Source organism: Empidonax traillii, unplaced genomic scaffold (genome assembly GCF_003031625.1).
Source record: "Empidonax traillii isolate 1590-97213 ecotype Southwest subspecies unplaced genomic scaffold, ASM303162v1 scaffold717:size860381, whole genome shotgun sequence".
In the NCBI taxonomy this organism is placed as follows: Eukaryota; Metazoa; Chordata; class Aves; order Passeriformes; family Tyrannidae; genus Empidonax; species Empidonax traillii.
This window is the reverse complement of record NW_020955910.1, coordinates 588,845-606,231: the sequence shown is the minus strand read 5'-3', so window position 1 is coordinate 606,231 and position 17,387 is coordinate 588,845. Positions and strand designations below refer to the sequence as shown.

Sequence of the window (17,387 nt, the reverse complement as noted above, 5' to 3'; positions counted from 1 at the left end):
GCACCGTGTGGTTTTAATTCCTTAAACTGCTTAGAATTTAGGATTAGGGCTAAAGAATACTTCAGAGCATTGTCTTTTCCCAGTTTATAAAGCAGCTCTATCGAGGTATTTACACAGGAAGGGCAGGGAGCCCAAGTTAACTTCTTGAGGTTCTTCACTACAGACCCTTCATTAAACTACTCCAGTTTCTCTTCAGGGTATCAGGTTTAAGGATTAGTGGATTATTTAGCTCTAGGAATCTATGATGTAAAAGAACCCAAATTCCATGTGAACTATTAATCCTTTCAGGCTTCAAAATAATTACGTCTCTGATGAAAACAATACCGAGACAGTCAGCAAGATGGATTATTATGGAAACACAGAGCTCAGATATGAATCCCAGAATGGTTTGGTTTGGAAGGTACCTTAAGGACCATGCCGTTCCAACCCCCTGCCATGGTCAGGGACACCTTCCACTAGATCAGGTTGCTCAGAGAGAATAGAAGTGTTCCATCCCAAATCCTGTAGCCCGTCTCAGACACGGACCTGCAGCAGCACTTCCTAAGGAAGACACACAAATACTGTTCCTACTCAGGATCACTCAGGAGAGCTCAGAGATGCCCAGAGCAGAGCTCAAACAGCTGAGCAGAGGGCACTGCCACACACAGCAACCAGCAGCCTCCCACCCGTCAGCCAGAGTCGCATCCTGAGAACCAACAGGAACAAGAGGCCCCCCCCCCAAAATCTACGGAAAACCCAAACACAGAAGACCTGCAATCTCATTTAAGACAAACTAAGAGTGACTCGTTTGTTATCTTTATTTTCCAATAGTACATTTAAACAGCTTCTCAGGACTAACCTCCCCGGGCCAGTGTGGCCACACAAGAGAACATTTCCTAGGTTATACAGATCGCCTATGACAACACAAACACCGGCTGTGCTGCGGGACACAGGAGGGAAGTTGGGAAGGAGGCAGCTGGAGTTACACAGTGGCACGATGGCAGCGCTGTGGGTGGCAGCGGAGGTCACAAACTGGGGGCTCCTTGGTGGCACAAAAAACAGGAGGGGGGGTGGGGGATGTACACAAACAGCTTCGAACCGTTTCTTCTCAGAAACATTTAAAAGTCTATCAGGAGCTGGCCTAGAGACCCCTCCTGTGGCTACGAATGGTAGTTGCATGTCTAACGCTGCCTTCGGAACCGCACTTCGTGTCTGTGCTCATTAAGATGCAGCAAAATTGGAGTCAGATATCAAAGCGTGCACTCAAGTGTTCCGTGGACGATGCCTAAAATGTGGCCATGCAGGATGAGAAGAACCAGCCCCAGGACCTCTGAGAGTCCCCAAGTTCAGAGCAGCACAGCACACAGCGTTCTTAGATTTGAGCAAAAGTCCTTCCCTGCAGTAAATACAAATTAAAACCAGAAAACCCAAGTGCTCTCGAAGCGTCTCAACTGACCAGCCCATGCAATTAGTGCCAAGATTTGAAGGAGCTGCTTCATTAAAAATCTGACTTAATTTCAGCAGTATCTCAAGACATGCAGATGCCAGACCGTGTGTGTTTTATCAAAGTAGGACTTAAAAGCCCTTCCCTGAAGCACTTTAGGTGAATGTTTTATCTACTGATTCTACAGGTGGGACCTGACTGGGAATATTTAACAAAAATCAGAGATTAACAGCACAACTACCCATGTCAGAAAAGGAATCTCAGCAGTTCTCTAACTTTAAAAGCATTTGCCCTCTTAAAAATCAGATATATAACTTGAATCACTTGAAACTATTACACAGCTCTTTCTGCCATCCTTTTGATGTGAGCGTGGATTTATTTTATCTACTGTGAGCAAGAAAAAAAAAAAGAAGAGAAAAATGTAGCAGCTATTTGCCAGCTGCATATATTAGTTTGCTTCCAATTCCACAGCTGGAAAGCCATCCTGCAGCTCCCAGCAGGTAAATCCACGCTCACTAATAGGAACTACTGGTGTAAAAATGGACATTTGTGGGTTTTCTCCAAATCCATGACAGCATCCTGAATACATTCTCCCCTGGCAAGTGCGCCCTTGGCAAGGAGAGGCGAGCCAGGCACGTTTCTGGATGGGTGGGGTTTGGGGTCAGTTGTTTGCAGTCCTTTCTGTGAGTGCCACAGTGGTTGTAACAACCACCCCACTTTGTGCTCGAGCCCACAGCATCACTAATCCACTCGTTTAACACTTCCATGGGATTAGGGAGGAGAATGGTGTATGTTCAGCACTGAAATTGCTGCAGGATTAATTAGGAAAAAAAAAACCAAAACCTTCAAAATTCATAAATCTCTTTAGTTACAAGACCGGTAAGGCAAGTTATGAATAAAACCAAGATTTTGCTTTAGGATCAGGTGTAAAAGTTGCCTCCACGGAAGCCTCTACAGCAGGAAGCACAAGTGCTCAGTGGTGAGCTGCTCACACCACAGACCTACAGTGTTTGATACTAAATTGCCATTTTGTACTTTTAAAAAACACCATCCACCAGCAAAACAACCTGGGACACCTCTCTTCACCCACTGTCACAGAGGCTCTGCTAGAACTGAGACACCAGTCTGGGGTGAAAGCCCCAACACTTCTGTATCAGCACTGGAAGCACAAATGGGATGTTTTCAGCCACGGGTGACCTCAAATGCAAACAGACTTCACACAGCAAGAGCCAGAAACGCTCAGCTCCCACTTGGGCTACTGAAAACAAGCTGGCAGGTTAGCAGTGCCAAGCAGCTCCTAGTCAGGTGTTTCAGCAGGAAGCAGAGGCTGCTGAGCTTCTCGAATTCTGACTTGATGACAGGTTTATTTCTGCCTGACAGCAGGAGAATTGCACTGACAGGAAGGTGTTTGAACAGTGGGAATCTTCAGATACACGAGAACTACAGAAAATTCAACAGCCCGTTGATTTAAGGGGTGAAGCACTTTTAAAGAATCCAACAACAAAGTTTTAAAGTTTAAAATAGTGAATTAAAAACCAGGTACCATTCCAGCATGTTATCTCAGAATAAAATTCTGCATTTTGAGAACTGTTTAGAATCCTATTTATGTTCCATGTAAAAATACTGGTTTCCACCACAGAAAAGCCTCTTGAATACTTTCATGTCAGTTGTACAGGAACAAACATTTAAATTCCTTTCAGTGTAAACAACTTTCCTATCTAGAATCCTCCAGAACACCAACGTCTTCCAAATATCCTTTTGTTCAGGTCTAAGAAGTTTCACCTAAGAGCAAATAATATTAGCAGGTATTTTGTACCAGAAACTTTAAAAATCATGAACAGCTGTCATGTCTCATTTCCCTACACTGACTTCTGCTTTGCAGCAAAACTTCCTCGCAAGGACTCGCTGATATCCTCATCCTTTTGGGAAGGAGAGTTCTTATTTCCTCATTTAACAGACAGCACCAGCTACACCAGCCATATGCAAATTCTCTACATTATGATTTGCTTAAACTCCGCCCCTCTGCCCCCACCACACGTATAAATCTGCACTTTGAGCCAACTTTAAATACAGAATAATGAACCAGTAATTATCTTGTAAGTGAACCAACACTAGTTTGTATTCTTCCCTGAATAACACTTCTTTTTTTTTTCTTTTTTTTTTTGCAGAAGAGAAGGACTGCTACAGAAACACAGCAACATTCAAACCCTTTAAAACAAAAGGTAGATTATTTAATGCATTAACGATGTTAATCTGAAGATAAATAAATCCACAACAGACTTTTAAGTTTCTTTTGAGATTTCCTTTTCTTTGCAGAGAATATTTCTGATATTATACAGTACTGAGAGGGTGTTCTTTTATTTTCTTAATGTCCAGGTGAAAAGCAAAGCTCAGTTCTCTCTGCTCTCTTCGTGGAACTCCTCAATGCCCTATTCCAGGCGTGATTCTTTCATAAGCTTTTACTTGAAAGCGGAGTGGTGAGCAACATTAATTTCAAGAATAACTGGATGGTTTGGTCCCTGAGTCATCTTCTTGAGAGCCCATACTCTGAAAGGGAGAGAGTTAGTTCTGTTCAGAAGCAGGCCTGAAGGTTTGAGAATGACAGCTCTTTGAAGTTAACAGGTAGGAAAATAAGGTGCATATGAAAATAACATGCACTTCCTTTCTGACTGAAATCCCTGCAGGATTAATTAGGACAAAACCCCTTCAAAATTCCTAAGTATCTTTACGATGGTTCATTATGTTTACGCACATATTATTATTAATAATATCGAATATTAACACTGTAACTACCACCATTCAGTAGAACAGACTCACTGCACTGAACGAATCTCTTACATACTCTTACAAGACATCAAAATCAATTACCTTCTGCACAAACTGAGGGTTCACAGTGATCTCTTGATCCATGGCTTTCAGTCGTTCATCAAGCTCTATACATTTCAGCATCTTAAAAATATATATTAAGTTGATTACTTTGTCCAGTCTGCACATGATCTTCAAGACATCTCATGGCTGTGCCATGTAGAACCAGTAACTTCTGCTGTTGCTAAAGCTCCACGTCAAAATATTCTCATCCCTCATCTCCCCAACAAAAGTGTCAGACCATTTTTAATCCCTGAATTTGATCCATGTCTTCTAACAATCCTTTTTAAGGCCACTGACAGTCAGTCCCTTGAGGGTCAGCCACAGGCAGGTTATTGACAGCCAGTGGAAGGGATGCTTGAAGTCTAAAACTCTAAAACCAATCTTTCTAATCCATTCAGTTCAAGGATCTTCACGTCACCAACAGCAAGCAGCCAGTCTCCTGAAACAGCTCAGGCTGTGCAGGACACAACAGAGAATATACTGACAGTAGCTACCAAGCTAAAACCTTTAAATACTGGTACTGTGAAATAGTCAAATAATGATTCACAGTCCTCAATCTCTACATCTCTAGTTACCTACACTGGCTTCTCTGTTTACAGACTAAGGCTCTTTGGTCAGAATTCCAAAAGCAGTTAAAGATTTACCTCCTGATCAATGTTATGAAGCATAGCTGGATTGTTATATTTTTCAGGATTATCGTGGAAACAGACCATACCATCTTTCTGATTAATACTTGCGAAGATTTCACCATCTTCTATCTGAAATGAGAGAGGATTTAATGTAAGTTATCGTCAAGAACCGAATTTCAGGTAACTATAACACACACATTCCTTGTGGAATCATCTTTAATTTGGTTGCACTGACTTTCTAACAGCTTCCCAAAGACACATAATTCAAACATTAGGTTGACATCAGCTTTTTAGATATTTTGAGAACAGTCTAAACACCACAGCAGACTGACAGCATTTCCTCCACCCTGAAAAAGAACAACTCAGACCATGTACTGCCAACCCAAACACTAATTTTAGGAGAGTTTGGCCAGCTCTTACCATGTGGAGGACGTATTTTTCTGCTTCTTGGGGCCCCGACAGCTGCACTCGACTTGCCATGTCTTGTAATGACAATGTTAAAAACGTCTGTAATTTACAAAGTATCAAATCGTTACAACCAGATGTTAAGAATTTTCCCTGTCCATCCTTCACAGGCTAAGTAATCTTATTTTGAAAGTCTGATGGGAAGAAACAAGTGTAACACATAGTTATTACTACTTATTAAGGGACCACGAGTCAGTTCTTCCTCCAAAGACATTAATTTGAGCATATATGGAGTCATTACCCATTTCTGCAATTCCTTTTACCCCAGACAGTCCTGACCCCGTCCAACCTCTTCCCTCTCCTTTTTACATGAAAAAAGGTGACTGTCCAGCCTTTGAATTTCCTTCAAGAGATGCCTACACTGCATTCCTTCTGAGGTTTGTTCTACTGCAACAAATATCATCTTTCCCCCATCATCTTTCAGGCTTAATCCAATCTCTCAGGTGAAGGAGCACAACACTCCACTGCTTCTGTTTTTTCCTTTTATTTCAGACACTTCTAAAATCTGTCCTATTCACTCACTCTTCTCTAATGAAGTAGCCTGTAAAGTTCAGCTTTACCATTCTGTGAACAGAGATGAAGGTCACTGGGTTACACTGCTCACGTTTTTGGTTAGGTATGAAAACCTCGTGAGCAAATGCCTCTGACACATCGACTGAATCACCTTTTAAATAATGCATAAGTAGCCGACTGAATTGCTTTTCCATATAAAGCATTTTAGTCTCATTTGCTTCAGACACAAACCTCAGCTTCAGCCATTTCTCTGCCACGTTACTACATCATCATTTTGCTCTAAATGGAATATATTTCAGAGGTACACTCCAAGAGGAAAATCACTCACAATTTCTCTTACCTTGGTTAGCCTCTGAATATTCTTTTTGTAGAGGGATGACAAGCATTGCTTAACCAGCCCCATATTGTTATCCCTTGTGAATGTTTCGCTGTGTTTGTTCACCAGATTTCGAAGCTCCGAGGGTTTATTGGTTGAATAAACTTGCGCTAATTCATGGTAAGCATTGCTAAGAGGCTGCAATGAGAAAAATGAGAACCCTTCTTAAAAGGACACAGTGTTCACCCAGCATCACAAAACCTGCTCAGTGCTTTAACATTAGAAGCCATGCAGGCAGAGAAGTAAATTTAAGTAGCTCGAGCATTTCTCATAAAAAATACATGATGCCCATACATGGCTTTATGGCAATGACAGATCCCGATACACTAAATCTTTATTACTGCAGTGTAAGATTTAATAATCATCATTCAAGGACCTCTGTGTGACAGTTTTACTTTTAGCAGTCTGAAAAAAGTTCCCTTAGCTGACCAGCACGAGAAGAAAGCTGAGTTTGAGGTAAGTAGGATATTGCCTAGTCACTGCCCACCCATTAGGTTTGCTCTGCCCTCTAAGACACTCATCCTTGACCACGACGTGTCACAGCATGGAAAAGAGACACTCAAGGTCAAACCAGTTCACCTGGATCACCTTAAAATGGTTTGAGCTTGCTTATTAGTATCTGAAGTTAGAAGATTTTAGGAACTCTCTATTTAAATTTAAAAACCTCTATCACCAATATCACAGAATCATGCAATCGTTTGGGTTGGAAGGGACCTTAAAGGTCATTGAGTTCCAACTCCTGCCATGGGCAGGGACACCTTCCACCAGTCCAGGTTGCTCCAAGCCCCGTCCAACCAGGGATGTGGCAGCCACAAATTCCGTGGGCAACTTGTTGCAGTGCCACAACACCACAGTTTGCTTGTAAAAGATGCAGAAATTGCCAAACAATCTTCACCTACTGCACACTGGAAAGGCAGTATGGAGTTGTACTCTGGCACACTGTGAATTATTTCCCATGATCTCCAATGTTAAACAGCAAATGAGGGTAGGAAAAAAATCATTTACAAAGTCAGATTTGCTGTTCTATTATTTAGCTGGATTAGCAAGACTTACCTTAATGAATCTACCAACTATCTGGGAAGTGTATTTTGGTAGCTGCTGAACTTTGCCAAGTAGTATCAAAGAAACTAGGATATACTTTTTATATGATTCCAACATAATATGACTGACTGCCATGGCTGGAGTAGTTATTGCCTAAGCAAGAAAGAAAGAAACAGAACAGAAATTAAGTGTACTTACTGGTGGATCCTGCTAGCTACTGCATTAATAAAAATCTCAGTTTCAAGCTGCATGCAGAAAGGACACAATGACACATGAAATTCTCCTTTGAGCACTGAAGCTTAACTAACTTCTGTAAAAATTAATTATCCAAAAAAAGAGGGAAATTTTATACAAGCTACTCAAAACATCACATTATAGTGATGCCTACCTTAAAATAACTCCGTTCAGATTGAATCAAAACTTCTTTCCTTGGTATATAACTAAAGTTGTACCAGAAATCACCTGTAGCTACTTGTTAGCCAGGAATGATTAAACAGTTCCCATGGAACCTGGATTTACACAAACCCCTAAAGAGATTTTATAAAGCTATTACATCATCAGATCTCATATTTAAGTATGAAAGAGGTCTGCAGAATAGGGAAAGGGGATTTTAGTTTGTTGTGACACTGAAACTTCTCAAGAGCTGACCCTTGTTAACAGAAAAGAAAAAGGCTGCACCAGCTTATTTTTCACATTTACAGCACTTTCCCCATACACAAAGTTCTCCCACTTTCGCTATTTTCTTTTCTTTTCCCTGAGAAAGTAAAATCAGAAAATATTGAAGTGTAAAATAGAATTAGCAAAGGCCTTAGCAAAACCTGGACTATTTTTTAAGGTCACACAATCATGTGTCAGCCTGTGACCCGTTTCTGTGCTGCAGTTCTAAGCACGGAGCTGAAAAATATTTATAGGGAGATAAATTTAACATCACCCTTTGAGCTGCACAACTTTATGGTGCAATAAGGCCCTCAGAGGGCTTCTTAAAGGAAAACACCTCTGAGGGCAAGTTTGCTTGTGACAATTCAGAGGTGCTGTGTTCCCTCAGCACTATTACACGTCTACTTTTTGCCTTTCCACTGATCACACTCCAGACTTACCACTTCATTTAGAGTTACCTGTTCATAAAAGTAGAGTGCTCTTTCAAAGTTCTTTAGCCCAGTGTATATCATCCCACCATAGTAGTAGTAGCATAAAAAGTGCTTCGCATCATATGCCCCATTCTCTTTACAAATATCCATCATGTCCACATCTAGATACGGGAGGGCAGGTTTAAAGCATTTTGCTAACAAACAGAGCTACAAGAAAATAAATCAAGTTTGCGTAAATTAGCCACTTCCATTCAAATTTCCGCAAGGAAGAAGTTGAAACTAAATTAATCAGTACTATTTAATAAATATCACTTCTCCACGAGGGAAGAGCCTGTCAGTAGTGCTATAACACAGTTTATTCACTGTATCATGGCTGAAAACCCTTAACACAGATTATGAACTGTTATAAATTATCTGACTCCTAAAGAAATTAAACTCTGACAAAGCTGCTTGAAACTCCAGGCCTGCCAAACTACTGTGCTGGCAGCACTAAATATTGCTCTGAGCATTCCTGTCCAACCCCAACTCCCAGGAGCCAAGAACGAGACAGGAGTGCAAATCCAGGCCAAAGACACCGAGACAAACATGTCTTTTGTCAAGAGTCGAGCAGACAGTAGCTGGATATTACACTGATATTCCTAAGATAAGCTGTGGGTGACTTTCAGCCCACAAAGAAGGGATGTCAAAGCACTTTCAGAAGTCATCAACAAAACTAAAGATCTGGGGATATGCATTGAACATTTAAAATTAATAATTAACCTGTATATCAGATTTGGATTTTATATCAGTTTACCATATTACTTACTACTGGGAAAAAAAAAAAAAAAACAAAACAGTTCAACAGCCATTTTTACATTGCAATTATGTGAGCATACATTTCCTCAAAGGGTTATAGTATTTTAAAAGCTTTTACTGCCACAAAAAGCCCTTAAGCTCCCCTTACCTGGCAGAGATCTGCATGTATTGAGGTCAGCTGGTTTGTGTTCATCTGCATCTTGTCTATGGCTTGTCTGAGAATGCTAATTCCTCGCAGGGGCTGTCAGAAATTACATCTCTTTCAGATAATTTCTCATAGATGGCAGCACATTGGATCTTATGTTGACACTTACAAATGAAAAATAACACTAATTGACAGGTTCCATTAGGTAGTAGTTTATCTGAGGTTCCCTTTTTGAAGGATACTGCAGTCTCTCAGAAAATAGAGTTCTTGATCTCTACTTCTATCTCTGGCCAGATTTCACTTAAGTGGTCTGAAAAAGTCAGTACCTTAGCAACAAAACCACTGGTCAAATATTTCTTAATCAAGTTTCCTGTACATTTTAAGGCATCTCATTAAGACCATTATATAACACCAGTGAGAATAACACTGGAAGTAATATCTCTGACTCACCAGTGCTAATAATTTTTGCAGCTCTCTCCTACTCACGCACACATCACCTGAAAAACGTTCTTGGTACTACAGATTTAATAGTTGTGCGACAGAGCGTGTTTTTAAGTGACTCTCCTCCCAAAATATTTACTTTCCTTCTGTTTTCCTTAAAAAAATCTTAAAATCTTGGGTTTGGTTCATTACCTCTCAGTAGACTGAGCAACTAAGTAGCTGCACAGAAATACTTAACGTGAGGTTAGTGGCAAGTCTTTATGGAGTAAGAGACTGGTAACATCCCCTTTACGCCTTGGATATGTAGCAGCTTATTTGTAGTAGATGATACTTGCTCACCTGTTTTCTCTCCACAAGGGCATTTGTTAACTGGTGGCACAGGCCAGCAACTAAACACAGTAAAAAAAAAAAACAAACAAAAAACCACCACAGTGAAAAAATCAGTAACACCAAACTATCAAAATATATATATAAAGTCTGAAATTAAGCTTAACTTACAAGTGTCTGTTGCATATCTAATGTGTTCTCCGTTACAAGTGCTGATAAAAAGTTGCACCTGTGAGAATAACGTTTCGAAGTCAGGGATGCTGGGCATAGAAAACTTCACAAACCTGAAACAAACACACAAACAAAAGGTTTAGCACTTAATGTCTAGAGGTTAATAAAAAAGCTTCATCTTCATTGCTAAGTCTCTGCACGTAGGTGCTTGCAAACAAATCTGAACTGTTTATGACAGCTGGTGTAAGATTTCCCCAGGAAACTGGAAAATACTTTTTCCATGCACACCCCAATTCTCAATTTAGAACTAACTATGGCAAACAAAGATCATTTTATCTGGTACAACGGTTAAATCATAACAGAAACACTGATGAATTTTAATACTCAGCCATACAACTTCTCTGGACGCTTCTGCCTATCCTGCAGCCACCTCCTGCTTGAAGGTGCTCAGGAGTTCTCAACTATTAAATTATTGGAGTTTTTTCTCTTGTTAGGAGCCCTTTCCCTTCAGTTCCAGCTTCTCTCCATCTCTGGTGGTTCCTGAGCATCTGTGGGCTGTAGCCTTGCACAATGCATTTTTACAAGGTGCTTGTGAATTGGAACATCGTTATCTCCACGTGTTACAGTGTTGTGTTTCAAAAGGGTAATAGAACAAGCACTAGAATTCTGATCTTTCCCAGAAAAAACAGTTTTAAAATAATACTGGAACCTGCAGATACTTCACTTGCAGTCAGGTACAGATGGTTTGAACTTCAGGGCCTCACCTCAGCACCCCCGAGGCAACTCAAGCATTATCTTAAACTACAGACAGCAGCAAGAGCCCCAGTGCTGTCCAGAGACAAACTCCCAGGAACTGATAAACCCACATTTCACTGGAATAAAACGTTTCGCTCCAAGTTTACGGTTCAACGCACTAATGCCCTGAAAATCAAGTTTTAAAAGCTAATTTTATAACTTTTTGCTGAAGGCACATGGAAAATACTTATCATAGAATCAAAGAGTGGTTGGGGCTGGAAGGGACCTTAAAGATTGTCCAGTTCCACCTTCCTGCCATGGGCAGGGACATCTTCCACTAGACCAGGCTGCTCTGAGCCCTGGCCAACCATAGCAGAGGAAAATGTATATATGTTTTATAAAAGTTTATGTTTTATAAAAACATACACGGGAGAAAGAGATACCCCCATATTACAATTTAAAAGTAATGGCATTTACAAGCTTCAAAGGTTTTTTGTCCTTTGAAAATACAAATTTGCCGTGGTATTTTCATTAATAAAACGTGCACCACTGAAGGAAACCAAACCACTGGTAAGAAATGCAGATTGAAAACATTTGTGTCCAAAAGCAAAAACACTTGGCTGACACTTCAGCACGTTGCCTGGAGTTTTAATATTAAGATATTTAATTAAAAGCAAGCAACACTTACAAGACAGCAAGAACCCCTAATGAGTGTTCCTGCACATCCAGGGCACCGAGCACTGTGTCCAGATGGGAAAGGTTTTTTGCTAGCAGCTCTCCACTTTTATTGATCAGTTCACAAAGCTGGGTCATTTGCCCTGAAAGACAAGAAGCATCGTTGTCAAGCTCTAATTAGAGAACACTCACACATTCCCATAGCTCATTACAACCCTATGTAACCTCAGGAAATAGTAGCATCACCCTAAGATTTCATTTTCTTTAATACAATAGGCATTAGTTTTCAACCCACCACATGGGTTTTTTTTAATAAAACATCCACCAGAGTTTGTTCCTTGCTGCTCCTCGAGCCCTACCCACCATTCAGGTCTGCTCATAAGCATTTTTTTGAAGTAGGCATCGAAGATACAACTAAGTACCTACAACAAAAGGATGTAAAAACCTGTCCTTACATTTACTTTGTGTAATTAAACCCACAACATCTTCTATTTGCATGAAAGGCAATTATTTTGATTCGGGAAGGTATGGTAAGCCCAAGAATCATTACAAAGAAAGCAGATCCATTCTCATGAACTGCTTTCAAACTCTTCCTCCCCACCAGTTAACTGAATGAATTAAAACTACGCCCTTGTGAAGCAGAGTATTGTTTCAATGCTCAGTCCTTGCAGATTAGTGAGAGAAAACAAATGTTCTCTCACCCTTACAAAAGTGTTCATAAAATGAGGAATAGTGCCTCCACCCAGAAAGATTTACACTATCCTCAGTTCTCTGTTTTTTTCCTTTGAAGAAGAAAAACCAGGGGAACCCCAGCAATGAAATTACAGAGGGATCAAAAGTTCCCAATGCGGGACCAGAGCTCAAGAATGTCAGAAACCCACCCCCAAAACTGCTCTCTCTGTACAGAATTAAAGGAACAGGGTTTGTAAAACTCTCTGTGGTTTGATAACAGTATTCAGGCACTGCAAAACCTTAGTTCTGGCGTCCTCCCCAGTAGAGCAATCCATCCACTCTACAGTTCTCTTATTCCTCTAAAAAACAACACAAAAAACTCCCTCAAGGCAGGCTTTGAGTGACCTGGTCTAATGGACGGTGCCGCTGCCCATGGCATGGGGTGGGACGAGATGTGCCTTAACATCCCTCCCAACCCAAACCACTCTGGGATTCTGTGATGCTCTACACACACACACACACACTGAACAACTTAGTCTAAGTAGATATTCCCACACCAGGCCCAGCTAAATGTCCCTTTATGTCACCTCTCAGGCAGCCAAATGCCGACAGCCAGAAACCACCAGAAATACACACGTTCTGAATGCTCTCATGTCCTCCAGCTGCCTGTCTGGGCCTGGATTTACTTTCACAGAATCACAGGATGGTTTGGGTTGGAAAGGACCTTGAAGATGGTCTCATTCCACCTCCCTGCCATGGGCAGGGACACCTTCCACGAGACTAGGTTGCTCCAACTCCCGTCCAAGCTGGCCTTGGACACTTCCAGGGATGGGGCAGTCACAGCTTCTCTGGGCAACCTGTGCCAGGGCCTCATCACCTGCACAGGGAAGGATTTCTTCCCAGCATCCCACCTAACCCTACTCTTTTGACAGCGTGAAGTCATTCCCCCTTGTCCTGTCACTCCAGGCCCTTGTAAATAGTCCCTCTCCATCTTTCTTGTAGGCCCCTTCAGGCACTGGAAGGCCACAATGAGGTCACCCTGGAGCCTTCTCTTCTCCAGGCTGAGCAATCCCAACTCTCTCAGCCTTTCCTCACAGCAGAGCTGCTCCATCCCTCTAATCATCTTGGTGGCCTCCTCTGGACTCTCTCCAACAGGCTGATGTCCTTCCTGTGCTGAGGACTTTCTCACAGAGAATGCCCACCTGGCTCATCCCTAATGGGAGAACCTCCATAAAGCCAAACAGTCTCCACTTGAGCCTTTGGCATCCCCAAAACCCCATGACAGGAAATTCTCCAGCCTAACTACAGGCGTACAAAGAACCACCTTCCACCTGGTTCGTACCTGCACCTTGCAGGTTTAATTTATCTCTTACATGTGATATCCTCAGTAAAAATAATCTATATTTAACAAGCTAAACCTAAGGGAGAAAAAGCTGGAACTCCACCCAAGAACTGCCAGAGGTAAAAACTGGGACCACAGAGGAAAGCATCAATTTTTGATCAATTCTGGGGAGCAAACATCCCAGGCAGAGGGACAATCAGGACACACCAACACAGGAAAAGTTCAAGAACCAGGAAACACTGTGCCCACATATAGGAAAATTAGGAGTTTAGCAGTGAAACTAAGGAATTCTATCCGTGGTTATTTAATCACTTTCTGAACACGTGGTGACGGTCTCAGACCTGTCATACTGTTCCATCGTGGGTCGGGACTCTCTGTCCGTGCTCCACTTGGAAATGTAGAGCATGGACGCCTGAACCCCTCAGAACTGTATTTTAAACCACTCACTTATCACAGCCTGCCCGCTCGTCAGGGAGGTGACAGGCTGGGCTGTAAAATCCCATTTAAAGCCCCCACGGTGCTCGCTCCTCCCCCTGCTTTAAACGCTCAGATTCGGGCAGGACCGCCGGCGCTAAAACCACCCCCTGGGAGAACCGTGAGGGCACAGCCGGCCCCTCGCGCCCTGTCACACCCCCGGGCCGCCCCAGATTAACGTGGGCACGGTCGCCGCGGCCCGCGTGGGTGCAGAGCCCGAACGAGCGCCGGGCCGGGCCCCGGGGGTCGCCTGAGGGAGCGCCGTGCGAGCGGCCAGGCCCCGGCCCGCCCCCTCCCGCGCCACCGCCCCCCGCGCGCGGCCCGGCGGGCTGCCCCCGGCCACCACCGCCCTCCCGCGGCCCCGCGGGCTCCCGCGGCGCCCCCGGCGCCCCCCCACGTCGCCCCTCACCCTGGGCCGAGAGCTGCCGGACGCTGTTGACGAACTGCTCCAGGGCCGACGCCATCTTGGCGGCTCCCGCCGCGGCCGCGCGCGCGGGAGGGAGGGGCGGGAGGGAGGGGCGGGGCCGGCGGGGGGGGGGGGGGGGGGGGGGGGGGGGGGGGGGGGGGGGGGGGGGGGGGGGGGGGGGGGGGGGGGGGGGGGGGGGGGGGGGGGGGGGGGGGGGGGGGGGGGGGGGGGGGGGGGGGGGGGGGGGGGGGGGGGGGGGGGGGGGAGAGAGAGAGAGCGGCGCGCGCCGGGAGCCGCCACCGCCGCCCGGCCAATGAGGGGCCGCCGCGGGCACCGCGCGCCGCCCGCCGCCTCTCGCCGCCTCTCGCGAGAGGCGCGGTCGCCGTGGCAACCGCCGGCCCCGCGTCAGGGGGCGCGGGAGGGGCCGTGACTCAGCAGGGCCGGGGGAGGGGAGGTGGTGACGTCATCGGCGTCACCTCCGCGCGACGCGGGGGACCCCCCCCCCCCCTCCCGCGACACGGTGGGCATCGCGACATGGGGACCGACCGTCGCGACAGGGGGGACCCCCCCCACCGCCATGCGCTGAAGTCAGCCTGAGTGCTGGCACTGCACGAGCAGTGCTGATTTAATCCCTCTCGTTCCCCTGGGAACGTGGTGGTTGTCCTCTGATTCCGTGTGATGTCCGCCCAAATATCGGGGACTGGGGTTTGAATCCCGTTGTTTTCCATCCCTCGGGAGCTGCTGCAGGCAGGGAATGTGTCAGTCCTCCTGTATCCATGGAGATGGTGGAAATCGGTGTGGAGATCACGGAATTATAGAGTATCCTGAGCTGGAAGTGTTGAAAATGATACAACCTTTCTAATATTTTTACTGGCTTTAAGGAAACCCTTTAATTAGCTGTTTTAGCTTCAGTGTTAGGCCTTAAATCACTTTTAGCCAGCATACAGCAAAAAAGTTGTCATAAGGCAACTTATGTGAGACGACATCTTGGGAAAAGTACTAAAACTGTAAGTTTTGTTTAAAGGTAACCTTGGTGTGCTTCAATGAATAAAGCCCATTAGAGAAAGATGTGTTGTTGAAACTGGACTTAACTTCTGGAAACAAGGACCTTTTGCAGAAACCAGCAGATAAGGAAGAAGACTAACAAAGGCTCAGTATTTGTGTCAGAAAATCCCCACCATAGGAAAAAGACACTAGAAAGACTAAAAATACAAACTAATTAGCATAAGCAACGAGAGATTAATAACCAATAGTGGATGGAATACTAATTGATGAAAGGGAATTATATAGTTTAGAACCAATGAACATTAACTTGTTAAAAACGTGTAAACAGGTGAAAAAGTAATGTATTGCTGTCTGTTATTCCTGATGATTTCGGAGGTATTTGGCAACAGAAGGGACCCACAAGGATCATCCAGTCCAGCTCCTGGCCATGCCCAGGACACCCCAACAATCCGCCGTGTGCCTGGCAGTGTTGTCCAAACACTCCTCGAGTTCTTTCAGCCCTGGGGCTGTGACCACTGCCCTGGGGAGCCATAAATTCATATGTATTACCTCCCTGCTTAATCAGGAACATCGAGCTATGTTGAAATCCCATTCCTTGCAGGGAAGTGGGAGTGAAAGCACAACACAGACTTGAACTTCCCCCTCTTTGCCCTCCCAGCCTCACTGCTGGGTTCACCACCGTGTCCAGCCAGTTCTCCTTCCCTCACTCTGTGACCTTCCCCAGGTCACCTGATCCCTACAGTGCATTTTCATGCCCTTTCTGTGATCCAGGGATAATACATTCCACTGGAAAACATTCTGGACATGAAAAATTAAATAAAGTGGAGCTACATTATTGCTGTCGAGTAAAATCTTTCCTTTCCCAGCTCAGCGGTTGCCTAATCCTGTCAGTGCCACTTGGAGAACTGCCCCTTCTCCATCACTTTTAACCCTCACAGCACTTTTTGACCAGATCTTTGGTCCCGTGTCAGAACATTCGTGGTGCTCACGGTGCTTCACTGGAGTCCGGGAACCGGCTTTTTGGGGATCTGGCTTTTAAGGGTTCCTCCGCCACCCGTGGGGACAGAGCTGTGTCACAGGGAGCGAGACCCTGGCCACAGCGTGTCCCCTCCGCGTGAACTGGCAGAAACAGGCGTGCATTTTGTGCAGAAATCACCGCGTTACTGTGCCCCTACACCAACATCTGCGCCCCCAAAACCCACCGTGTCTGCAGGCAGGGACGGGCATGGGGGCAGAGGAGGGGACATCAGGGAGAGGGTCCGCGGCAAGCGAGGGGGAAATAGAGGATCCCCGAGAGCGAAAGGGAGGGAAACTGAGGCCGGGGGGAAGGGGAAGGGGAAGGGGAAGGGGAAGGGGAAGGGGAAGGGGAGGGCTCGGGGCCGGGGCAGCCTTAAAGCGGGCGGGCTGCGCGGAGCCGCCGCGCTGTCACAGCCGCTTGTGCCGCTTTAAGGCGGTGCCGGCGCTCCGGGCTCGGCCCAGCGCCGGGAAGAGGAACTGGGCTTTGCACTGCCGGGTCGGGGCGAGCTCAGCGCCGGGCACCGCCGGGCACCGGCACCGGTCCCCCCCCTCACCCAGCCGCCCGCTCCGCGCTCGCTGCCAGGGAGGGATGGGGCGGGGAGGGGGAGGACGCGCCGGGCGCCAGGACGGGCCTTTGCATCCCCCCCGCACCCCGCTGCAGCCCCTCTGCTGCTCCCCCTCGCATCCCCCCCTCCGCTCCTTGCTTCTGCTGCAGAGGGATGTGCTTGCCGCGGCTGCCTGCTGGCGCGGTGCCTGCTTGAAATAAAGGCCCCCCCCCC

General features: G+C 45.4%; 1 protein-coding gene across 2 annotated transcripts; it reads right to left on the bottom strand.

The window, feature by feature from the left end:
- Positions 1–782: 782 nt before the first annotated feature.
- On the bottom strand, positions 783–14,724 carry COPS3 (COP9 signalosome subunit 3). Of its 2 annotated transcripts, none has more exons than XM_027900256.1 (12): positions 14,590–14,724; positions 11,706–11,835; positions 10,283–10,395; positions 10,124–10,173; positions 9,347–9,439; positions 8,431–8,610; positions 7,328–7,468; positions 6,239–6,412; positions 5,341–5,427; positions 4,936–5,049; positions 4,292–4,372; positions 783–3,970 (listed from the first exon to the last, which is right to left on the bottom strand). In XM_027900256.1, exons 1-12 carry the CDS (start codon positions 14,642–14,644, stop codon positions 3,917–3,919), a joined length of 1,272 nt encoding a protein of 423 aa, XP_027756057.1. In that variant the 5' UTR covers positions 14,645–14,724; the 3' UTR covers positions 783–3,916. The 2 variants fall into 2 exon arrangements, with proteins under 2 accessions (XP_027756057.1, XP_027756058.1); XM_027900257.1 differs by having other exon boundaries at positions 9,347–9,507; positions 14,590–14,644.
- Positions 14,725–17,387: the final 2,663 nt, after the last annotated feature.